Genomic DNA, 12,208 nt, shown 5'->3' on the forward strand with positions numbered 1-12,208 from the left:
TACAACTTAAGAAAATCTCTCTCAAATGATAAAAGGCTATGCAAATGATATATTATTTTTCCACCATCATATAAAAATATCAGTGTTCCACGGGGATGCGTCCCCTGTGATTTTGGTGTTGTACCCATCCTGAGGACGACACGGGGACAGATTCATAACATTTAAAATTTGATTCTTAAAACTTGACTTTAAATGAACACACTGCTTTAGCCAAAAGTCAGGATATGCACAGATGGACAGTAGGATATATGGTAGACACCATCCCTATCAAGGTTGTCAAAAGAATTACCAAAATCAACCAAGGATTAAGAACCACGTCATCCTCAATAGCAATTTCTTTACCAGAAGCTTTAGAACCACCCACAAAACCAACAAGTCTCACATTCTTGAGAATGCTATATTCCTTCAATAGTACTTTGAATCAGCCACCGATCAGCACCATAATCAGTCTTTTGAGCATCAACTGTCCAATGGGATCTTTGTTTGGCATATCTTGGGAGTCAGTGAGTGGGGGACCATCTTCAAAGAACATTTTGACATCCTCTTTTTTCTTATATACCTGCAATGCAACATGCCAAGCACTATTGGAACTAATGACTTTCTCTGAAGATGCAGGGAGAATTTTTTTAAGTCTTTGAAAGACCTTCATATTCCTTTTAGTTCAAATTGTTTATAACTTTTGTGTATGAAAATTTAGTAAAACATATCCCTGTGGAGCTCTAGGAAACACTATAATTATCTAGTCCCCATAAAATTGACCAAAAATCTGAAAGAAATTCTTTGTTGCCTCAAAAATACTTACGTCATCATTAATGTCTAGTAAAAATAGGGGAGCCAAAGGACATAAGTTCGTAACTTTAAATTTTCCAAAGATGGTATCTCATAGATGCACCTGTCCATTAAGGATGCTTCATAGGACCAAATTGTCTTTGATGAGCTATTTCTAGTGCTCATCTCCTGTCATGGCCTTGGCTATTGATTTTGATTTCATTGCATGAGAGATGCCTCAATCCCATCCCCCAACCCTCTTTAGGTTTATTACATAGATCTGAGGGTAACATGCCTTTTCCTATTGCCATTTCCGTTTGACCACAAAGAGCTCCTAATAAGCTTATTTATTTGATTGAAGTGTGATAAGTGAATCGGCCAGCATGAAAAAATGTATATGTATATGGTATATAATGAAATCAGCTATTAGTATAACCGGAACTTCCTCGCAAGAGACATTAAATGACCTTGCCCCTTACAAACCTTGTCATACACGTTGTCTATAATCCATCTCTAAATGTCTTTGAAGGACGGATGGACAGAGGGTTTAATAATCTTATTAGGATCAACATGGTTTCAACTGTTATTGTTATGTCTATAACTGTGATAATCTACTGGTCTGAGAGTGCAGACCGCACCTAATCTTCCTCCTCTTTAATATCATTTAAAGGCATTAAATATATAACAAACACCTCTTGTGATAGGCGGTGATTTATGAGATAGTTTAATATTAAAATTAACTTAACACATTGTGTTAGTTATTGATTATTGTTAACCATCCTTGCTAAGGCGCCGATTTCTGGGAGAGGGGTTTGAGCCGACTTAGGGAGGGTCATGTCCCTTTGAGGGACATGCCCTTTGGTCATGATATTAAAGGAGGGTGTTATTGTAGTTTGAGGACACACAAGAATTACAAGTTTGCTCCCTCAAGCAACAATACCAATCTGAATTTATTGCAGAGATAAATAACATTTCAGTAAAGAATAAAAGTTGACAACTCCTTCATACTTCAGAATATTAAGATCATTTTCAACAACGAAGGATAACATAGAAGTCTGAATTATTTAGTACAAAATTTGCAGAAACTTTATATGGTATCAAAGCTTTGGTAACCGAACCTAGGCTCTGCAAAATTCAGTAACAGACTCTAATATATCTAGCATCTATCTCCTATCTTAAGTGGCATACACAATCAGACCTGAGGACAGATTTGATGGGAAAGAACACTGTGATGCTTGGAAATTCAGAATCATGATGGTTCTTGAAGAAAATGAGGTAAAACAATTTGTTAATAGAGCATCAAAACAACCTAGTATTGAACCTCATAAAACTATATGGAGTAAAGGAAATAGAAAAGCCATTTAGATATAATCAGATGGAATAAAGAATGATATTGTACCTATGCTAACAAAACATCAGATAACATTTGATATGATGAACGCATTATTAAATGCATACGAGGTCAACAATGCAACTAGAGTTCTTGCACTGAAAAGGCAACTGAGTCACATTCAAATAAAGAAAGGAGAATCAATGAATTCTTATATCCTAAGGGTTGCCGGCATAAGAGAAGAACTATCAAGTATAGGAACCATTATTAGTGACACAGAACTAATACTAATGGCTATAGATGGATTACCAGATTCGGTGGAAACTTTTGCACAAGGAATAAGTGCTAGAGATAAACTTATTGACTTCAATAGACTTAAGGGGGATTGTCTTCAAGAAGAATCCAGAAAATTAAGGAAAGGAGGGAAACTGAAAACAAAAGACGTAGAACTTCATGTTCTTAATACAAACTCCTATAAAGGCAAGAAGAAGCATTTCAAGAAGAAAAAGGGAAATCAAAAGAATGGAAAACCCAAGAAAGATCTATCCAAGATAAAGTGTTTCAGATGTGAAAAGTTTGGACACTACAGATCTAATTGTCCTGAGAATTCTAAACAACAAGTGAATTGTACAAATGTTACTAGGGAAGAAGATAACTATGATCTCGAGAATCGTGTATTGTATTCGTCACTATCAAATGAAATCTCAAGTAAAGCATGGGTAATTGATAGTGGATCTTCTAGACATATAACAAGATACAAAGAAGCACTAGACTCTATTTTAGAAAAAGTTAATGGCGAAGTTACTATTGGTGATAATTCAACACATTTCGTCGAACGAATTGGAAATTGCACCTTGAAACTAAAATCAAGAAATTCTCTTCTCCTAAAAGGAGTACTCTACGTACTAGGAATAAAAAGAAATCTAATCTCGGTTACAACACTTGAAGATGATGGGCATAATGTTGCATTCATGGATAGTAAAGTAATAACTTGGGCAAAGAACTCCTCAATTAAGAAAGTGGAGTTGATTGGTCAGAGAAAAGGATACTTGTATGAATTGAATTCAGAATCTAGTGGACCTATTCAAGCCTTAATTCATGAAGCTGCAGACATAAATGAAATATGGCACAGAAGATTAGGGCATCTAAATTTCAAAACCTTATCGACTATGGAGAAGATAGTTACTGGTTTACCTAAACTAAATAAAGACCACTCAAGCATATGCAAAAGGTGTGCTTTGGGTAAAAACACCAAAAGTCCATTTCATGATAGCACTAGAAAAACAAATAATATTTTGGAATTAATTCATTCAAATTTATGTGGACCTATGTTTGTTCCTTCTCTTGGAGGATTTTGGTACTATATTTTGTTCATAGATGGCTTCTCTAGGAAAACATGGATTTACTTCTTAAAATGCAAAGAATTAGAAGAAATCCTAAAGATTTAAATAATTCAAAACATTAACAGAAAACTTATCAGGACATAAAATTAAAACTCTTAGAACTGATAACGGAAAAGGTTTTGTAAAGAAACAAGAATTAAGAGGGAGTGCACCGTTCCTTATAATCTAGAACAAAATGGGGTAGCAGAAAGAAAGAATAGAACAATTATAGAAGGTGCTAGAGCTATGATATTTGATCAAAATCTAGAATATTATCTTTGGGTAGAAGCCTCTTGTACTGCTGTCTATATTCAAAACATAAGCCCTCACTCTTACCTTAGAGATAAAACTCCTGAAGAAGTATTTATTAAGGTTAAACCCAATATAAGTCATCTTAGGATTTTTGGGTGCCCCGTATGTATCTATGTTCCAAAAGAAAAGAGAACTAAGTTAGAACCCTGTGGGAGGAAAGTTATTTTTGTAGGGTATAGTGAAACATCTAAGGCATATAGGATTTTCATACTTTGACAGAAAAGTCATATAGGATTTTTATATGCAAAACTGACATCACTAGTATAAGTGATGAGTCATATCACAAGATGGTTATATGACTTAGTATCTTGTGATGCTATTTTCTCAAGAAGATTTAGACAGATTTACAGTATCAATCTATGCTTATTCATCGTAATTGATGATGCTAGATATGTTATCTCTCAGTATGATTATCAAGTTAAGAGGGAGTGTTAAGTTTATAACAGTAATAATCTACTGGTCTGAGAGAGCAGATCACACCTAATCTTCCTCCTCTTTAATATGATTTGAAGGCATTAAATATATAACAAACACCTCTTGTGATAGATGGTGATTTCTGAGATAGTTTAATATTAAAATTAACTTAACACATTGTGTTAGTTATTGATTATTGTTAACCATCCTTGCTAAGTCGCCGATTTCTGGGAGAGGGGTTTGAGCCGACTTAGGGAGGGTCATGTCCCTTTGAGGGACATGCCCTTTGGTCATGATATTAAAGGAGGGTGTTAGTGTCGTTTGAGGACACACAAGAATTACAAGTCTGCTCCCTCAAGCAATAACACCAATCTGAATTTATTGCAGAGATAAATAACATTTCAGTAAAGAATAAAAGTTGACAACTCCTCCATACTTCAGAATATTAAGAAGATCATTTTCAGCAACAAAGGATAACATAGAAATCTGAATTATTTAGTACAGAATTTGCAGAAACTTTACAGTTATTAGCCAGCCATCCAAGGAGGATTGCATCCCATCTGATAATATAAGATTTTTGGACAGCTAGAGACTGTACAATAAACATCTAACCTTGTGCTGAGATTGCAAAATTCTCATTATTCATCTCACTAAACAAAGTGACATCATCAGCAGCCTCTAATAAAAGAGTGAACATCTTTAAAAACTTAGCCAAATGTTTCATTCATCTTCCAAATCTTGTGCCAAAGGACTGTTCCAAAACAAGTGAAGAATACCACCTACAATTTGTATTCTCTTGACTATCAATTTTTAATCCTTAGCACTCATGGAGAAAGGTGAAATAGGATTTTAAGAAGTTTGTATTGAACTTAGCCTTATAAAATGCAAGAAGTTTATCATACTACGGAACTGCAGGTGTGGATTATAGGAAATAGATGTAATAAAAATGATGCTTCTGAAGAACTGAGGAACATGCTTAATATCGCTTTGTCTCTGAAAGATGAAGTTTGTAGTTGGTCTATCAACTTTATTATATTTGTTCCATGACAAATTTATTGACAACCTGTTTTGATTGAATATTGAATTTTGTTACTGTGAGATATACTTCAGTGCACAAGTATGGGGAACGTTTTATTATTGATATTGATTTTTGTTACGCTAAGCTACACTTCAGTGCACACTATGGGGTTACTTTTTGTTAGCATCAATTAAAATATCTATGGAATTCATTTGTTGTTGCAGGTCAGTCAAGCTTCCAAAAAGAATGTGTGCTTTGTAATGTTCATTGATGAGAAAACATTGGAGACACTATCTTTAGAAGGCCAAATGCCAGATGAAAATGGTCAGATAGGTTTATGGAAAATTATGTTGGTTAGAAATTTACCATACACAGATATGCGTCGAAATGGGAAGATCCCAAAATTTTTGGCTCATCGTCTCTTTCCATCTGCCAGGTAGATTCATTTGATTAAGTCAATCAACATAATAAGAGTGATGTTGCACACTTAAAATTATTATGCCAAATCTTCTTTTCTCATTATAATAATTACTTTATTCATTAATGTATTCTGAAGGTTGTTTCAAAATCAACTGTATTTTCATCCCAGAACCAAGTTGAGGTTAAGTATATCAATCTGGAGTGGATTTGTAGTATCAAGGTTGAGCTTTCCTTGCATGTTGAATTCGGTTGCTTTGAACAGAAAATCTTCTTAATGCTTGAAATTAAATTCAGTCTTCTCTTATTCACATAAAAGCGTCTTACAGTTTTTTCTTTAATTATTGTTCTTGTTTGGAGTATGCATTTTTTTTGTTTAGCCTTTCTGTGTGCACGCTATGTTTAGGGCCTTATGTTCCCAATTTAGTCCTTTTCTTTGTACATTCTCTATGGTCCAGTCTTGTTAATCTACTTTTGGTCGTTGGGCTACGTTAGTATATTTTGTTTCTTTCTTAATTGAAAGATTTCTATGTGCTGATGGTTGTAGCTCCACACCACCTTTCCAATTCTGGTGACAGCTAGAGGAAGCAAGAATCTAATTTTGTGATCAGAGTTGAAGCTTAGTCTATTAGTTTAGTAAATGGGATTTAAAAGAAAGAGCTTAATCTCTTAGATTAGTAAATGGGATTTAAAAGAAAGAGCTTAATCTCTTAGATTAGTAAATGGGATTTAAAAGAAAGAGTTTAATCTCTTAGATTAGTAAATGGGATTTAAAAGAAAGTTACCTAACTTATACATATCTATGGACTAAACTATGATGAGGCTTATAGTTAAGTACTATTCATTTGCTTCTGAAAAGGATCTCAGTTTTATTTCTGTTTACCTCTTATGTACAAGGTGTATTGGGCTGCAAACAAATAATACTTCTTCTAATTGAGACTTGCCCCTTTACTTATAATTCCTTATATTTGGTTTTATGAATAATTCTACTTGGCCAATTATATCTCTATGTTTTAAGTTTGAATTTCATTGCATTGAGGGAACATGAACGTCATATAAATTTGAAAGAATATAAATGAAGATGGTAATATGAAAGATACATCTGTACATACATGCATACCATGTACACATTCCAAGGTATGAATACTCTCAGATACATTAAAACAGATACATAGCCTCAGTGTCCACAAGTACTTTAGTCTCAACATGCTTTCTTTGTTCAGTTAATATGAACAGTTAACTATTCTCTTCGTGCTTTCTTTGTTGAAAGTGTAAAGTAATCCTAGCTCTTTTTTCAGAAGCCTTTCAAGTCACAGTTTCAGCTCATCATGCTCAATATGCTCCATGTTTTCATCATGAAATGCTTACTTATAGAAGAGACAAGGGAAGAGATTTTTAGTTTGGCGTCATAAAACCTGCACATCTGCTCCTTCAGAGTTTTTTTTGTGCAATCAAGGAGCTGAATGATAAATCTGTTTTTTCAGTCCATTTGAAGGCTTTATCTTCCTTTGAGTCAGCTAAAACACCCATATCCAGCAACTTCATAGTGCTTATGGATTGCATTTAATAAAATGCTCCAACAATTGCTTGTAGGTAGACACATCTATAAGCAAAGAATATTAAATATCTGATAATCATTTCTGATTTACTGGACTCCTACACTTCAACAATTGTTTGAACACCTTTGTGATAGATTTGACCGATCCATTGTTGTGTGATTCTCCTGTAAGCAACCAGTAATTTAAGCTGTTTTCTGTCTGAATTGATTTTGAAGCTGAATAATTGATAAGAGCTGTATCAAATGAGGGACAAATTTATGCAACTTCTTGTTTTCTATAATGTTCCCTTTATTCGTGAGTGTCATCTTTTAGAGGATTAGCCTATTTCCTAACCCCCATAGGCTAATAGAGTTGTTTAGAGGGTCGAGTTGCTAGAGTTGGAGGCCAATTCCCACTCCAGAGGTCAAGGAGGTTCAGGATTACTCTTTGTTTGCGTCAAATCAAGACACTTACTATTTATAGTAAATGTCTATTTTGGGAGATTCAGAATTGCTATCTTTAGATGGGTACCTTGATAGTTTGGTAGTGGAGTGGAGTAATGGTGACATTGACAGAGATTGCAGTTGGTGTCTTACTATTAATAGTAAGTCATGGTCAGAGCTATTTTTCAATAGGTTCACCCTGACTCATGACATGCTTAGTGATTTGACTCATCAGTTGACTTCGTATTTGGCAGGCACCTGGATCGACCTTAGATGCAATATTGACCCTTGGCATTTTTGTTGATGAGGTAGTTAGGGATTTACTAATTATAGTACGTTAGGGGTTGATAGAGATGGACCCTTACTATTTTTAGTAAGGCAATTCAATGTGTAGTGGGAACCATGGTTTATAATGGCATTAATGATTGATGGTTATATTATAAAGTTATTATTTAACTTTATAAAGTGACTTTTTAGTATGGGCCATTATATATTATTAAAAGTTACATCTGTTACGAAGTAAAGTCCACACACAACAAGAGAAAAAACCATACACCATAAGACAATAATTGGTTGACTAGGGAAACCCTTGATCAAAGGGATAACCTTGGTGGGAATGCACCCACAAGATAGTGTGCTAATATATAAGCTCCTTGTGAAAGGATGTGATTCTGTTAGGATCCAATTACAATGCATTGAGTAAAACAGTCCTTGTTAGAGGATAGATCTTTGTTAGGAGACCTTGAACCCTTGTTAGAAGGTTTTGACTTTATTAAAGGTTAACAGGGAAACGACTAGATTCATTGTCTAAATTGCTCTAGCAACTGTAAAGATCAAACTTTAGGATAACATATCCAAAATCAAGTGAAGTGACTGAGCTACAACTTACAATCCTAATAGATTATACCAACTCAAATCTTTGCTCTACTCTGATCATCTACCATTCAAACCAAAGTAACGTGAATCGGAATTGGATCGGAATCGGCAAGGCCGAATCGAATCGTGAATCGGCGATGAATTGGCAAATTTGAAAAAAACCTTTAAATTTAAAGATTTTAACAATTTAAAACTTATTTCATGCACCCTCTATTGAATATAATTTAAACACACTATAACATCATCAAATAGAAGTTAAAACTTAACATACATAAACATGGAAGTTTGGAACATAAAATCCATCACATACGTAACTATGTTATCTAAAATGTAAATTGTAGGCTAGCTGAAGTAAATAGAAATCAAATTATCATAATGATTTAAATCATAGAATGTATGTAAGATGATCCATAAGACATCAAATCATAAATGTATGTAAGAATCTAAGATGAAGATCCATGAAAGTTTGAAACATATGTCTATCAATGATTCAGTATCAATATCTGTAAACAAAATATAAAAACAAGGCTCCAACTCAAGCCTCAGACTCATAGTCATCATCATCCTCAACATCATCCTAAAGCTCGGCTGCAGCCTCAGCCTCAGCCTTTGAGTATCCAGTCTGCCTAGTAGCAAGGCGTCTAATGTAGGTCCTAGAGGACTGCCGAGCCATATCTCCCGCATGTAAGATGGGCTCACGAACGTCGCTAGGGCCTATGCATGAGTGTGTACGTGTGTGTCTACCAATGCCTGAAGAACGTGCTCTAGCTGCCTCAGCCTCTATATCCACTTGGTCAACCCACGCATGGTCTTCCTCAGTGAAGATTGGATCCACAACCTCTGTGAGCCACTTTGATTTTGGATCAATCTCCTCCAGAATGATCGGAGAGGAGTCAGTGCCCAAAATCTGTCTGATCCTAAGACGGAGGTTATAATGAACAAAGACAAGATCATTCAACTTTTGCACTATCAACCTGTTTCTCCTCTTCGAATGGATGTGCTCGAACATGGACCGACTGCGCTCACATCCAAAAGCGTTGCTTGGCTGACTCAGAATACGGATGGCAATTTTTTGAAGTTTTGGGGTTGTGGCCCCAAACATTTGCCACCATCTATCTGAAATAAGGGAAAATAGAAAAAATTAGTCTCATTTACAAATTACAAGTTAACTCTAAAATTACATAATCAACTTTAAGTTTAGAATCTAGATTCATGAACATTGAATATATTATTTAATTTTTACCTAGTTGTAGTGTTGTCTGAGCATTTATGGCCATCCTGCCAGAGAAAAGTGGCCCCTCTTTATTGTTGAACTGGTCTAGCTCAACAATCGCAGCAGTGCTATCTTCATTGCTACTCAACCTCTGAATCACTGTGTATAAGCTAGTGAGAACCTCCGCATCCACCTTGAACTCAGGACGGAAACGAAATGCTGGATTCAGATAGTAAGCTGCTACATGGATGGGTCGATGGAGTTGATTCTGCCATCTCCTATCGATGATGTTCCAAATAAGGCCATACCTCTCCTGCACTCTTGCATATCGGGCTCTGATGGTCTCCTTGGCCCTATCCATGCCCTCATAAATGTAGCCCATAGAGGGCTTCTCCCCATCAGCAGTTCGTAGCAAAGCTACAAGGGGCTTAGTGACCTACATATAAAGTAAAACAAAAAATTTGAGTCAAAACTTAAATATAAAATAATATAACTTAAAGTAAAAGTAAAATACTAAATGTTGTATCGCAATAAATTTACCTTAAGGATTTCTCTAGCGGGTTTCCAAAAACCATCCTCATCAAATATGCAATCCGCCACATCTATCCTTGCAGTGGTCATAGCATAGGAAGAGGAAATCCACTCCCGCCCAACAAACATGCTCCTCAGTTCATCCCTTGATGTCAACAAGGATTGCAGGGTGATGAAATTCGAGGCAAACCTCGTGATACCTGGGCGAGCTAACTCCTTGCCTTTTGTGTACTTCCTCATTGTGCTAAGGACAAATGAATGATTATAAATGAATTTGCATATGTTTTTTGCCCTTTCGACACATGACTTGACAAACTCAAGTTTGCCAATTTCCTCCAACATGAGGTCAATGCAGTGTGGTGCACAAGGGGACCAAAATATGGTGGAGTGCCTCTCCATCAAAAGTTTACCTACAACAATTTTAAGTCAATTAGAAATTCAAATTTCAAAATTCAAATAAATTTATTTTCAAAACTTGAAAAGTTAAAAGTTTACCTGCAACAACATAACTTGTTGCATTATCCGTCACCACCTGGATCACATTTTGTTCCCCCACCTCTGCTATGACTTCCTCAATAGCCTCACATAAGTATGTGACATTTTTTACATGTGCGGAAGCATCAATGGATTTGATGAACATGGTATATCCTACAAGTAACAAAACAACGAATTATAATATTAAATGGATCATCAACAAATTAGCATTCAACAAATCAAAATTTACAATTATGTATGTAGGAAAGTAGTATGATCAATCACCTCCACAGGATACAAAAAAATTGAGGAGTGTTCTATTCCTCCTATCTGTCCAACCATCAGTCATGATGGTGCAACCCTTTGCAATCCACTCCTTTTGGTTCTCCTCGAGCTCAGCCCTCATGTCCTCTACCATCTCATCCAAGAGGTATCCGCTCAACTCAGCCTCAGTTGGGGCTTTAAACCCCAGACCACAAATAGCAACTGCATCTATCATGTTCTGCCAATAAGGAGCCCTGTCAGAAATAAAAATTTAGATGTCAAAGACTCAAATTATAAAACAAGTAGATATAATTAAAGTTTTACTTTTACTTTTAATTTTAACTTTAAAGAAAACAAAGAAAAAAGAATCAATTACCTGGTTGCAATAAATGGAATGTTGCAAAAGTATGAAAATTTGCATATCTCCTTTCTGGCAGCATCATGAATCTCCTTGTTCAAACCCATGCCCTCAAGCGTGGGCTGGGAACCAGGTGTAGTGCGGAGCACAAAGTAACTATCCATTTTGTTTTTCCACACTCTAGGCTGCAATAGGTTGGTGTAGGACTCTGTCTCAGTATGTGACCAACTAGCACTAGCACTAGCACGAGCAAAAGAACTAGGATAAAAAGGAGGCTTAGAAGAACCCTCTCCAACACAACTTACGGATGCGGAAGTTGATGTTGATGTAGATGTGAATGCGGCTGCGGATGCGGGAACATGGGAGCCAATACCCCTTAACCCTTCAAGTTGCATTTTCCTATTCGCTTTGTCTTTTTCAATTTTTTCTAATGCCATTAAGCAAGTGCCTTTTGCCTCAGGAGTTTGGTGAGTGCAAATTGTAACATTGTGTCCAAGTATAGCAGCAATGTGGTATTTCAATCTATAAATACCTCCAAAAGTTATTTTTTCTTTACAAAACATACATTTTGTTTGATATTTAGTTCTTCCAGGAAACTCTTCGTTATATTTCCAACATTCATCTTTTTTATCCATTGCGAATTTGCGAAAAATGAAAGCAAAGGCTGCTGCAATAATTTTTTTAATGTAAAATATCAAAGTTTGAAGCTAATAAAAGCTACAAAACAACAAACCCTAGTTTGCAACTTAGTAAAAATAAAGAACATTCAAGATCTAAACTAAAAATCTTGAAAACTATAAAAATTTAACAAAAAATGCATAATACACTAAAAATTTAACAAAAAATGCATAATACACTATTATGCAAAAA

The 12,208-nt window shown here is 35.4% G+C and overlaps 1 protein-coding gene across 2 annotated transcripts in view; it reads left to right on the forward strand.

Annotated features, from left to right (window-relative positions):
- LOC149535135 (uncharacterized) overlaps positions 1 to 12,208 on the forward strand; it is a 136,419-nt gene that overhangs the window by 48,517 nt on the left and 75,694 nt on the right. For both annotated transcript variants that reach the window (XM_089804066.1, XM_089804067.1), the window contains exon 6: positions 5,449 to 5,660. In XM_089804066.1, the coding sequence (XP_089660192.1) occupies positions 5,449 to 5,660 (212 nt within the window). The remainder of the gene's footprint in view (positions 1 to 5,448; positions 5,661 to 12,208) is intronic.

This window comes from Cupressus sempervirens, chromosome 10 (genome assembly GCF_028749045.1).
Source record: "Cupressus sempervirens isolate cs-2001-9-10 chromosome 10, ASM2874904v1, whole genome shotgun sequence".
In the NCBI taxonomy this organism is placed as follows: domain Eukaryota; kingdom Viridiplantae; phylum Streptophyta; class Pinopsida; order Cupressales; family Cupressaceae; genus Cupressus; species Cupressus sempervirens.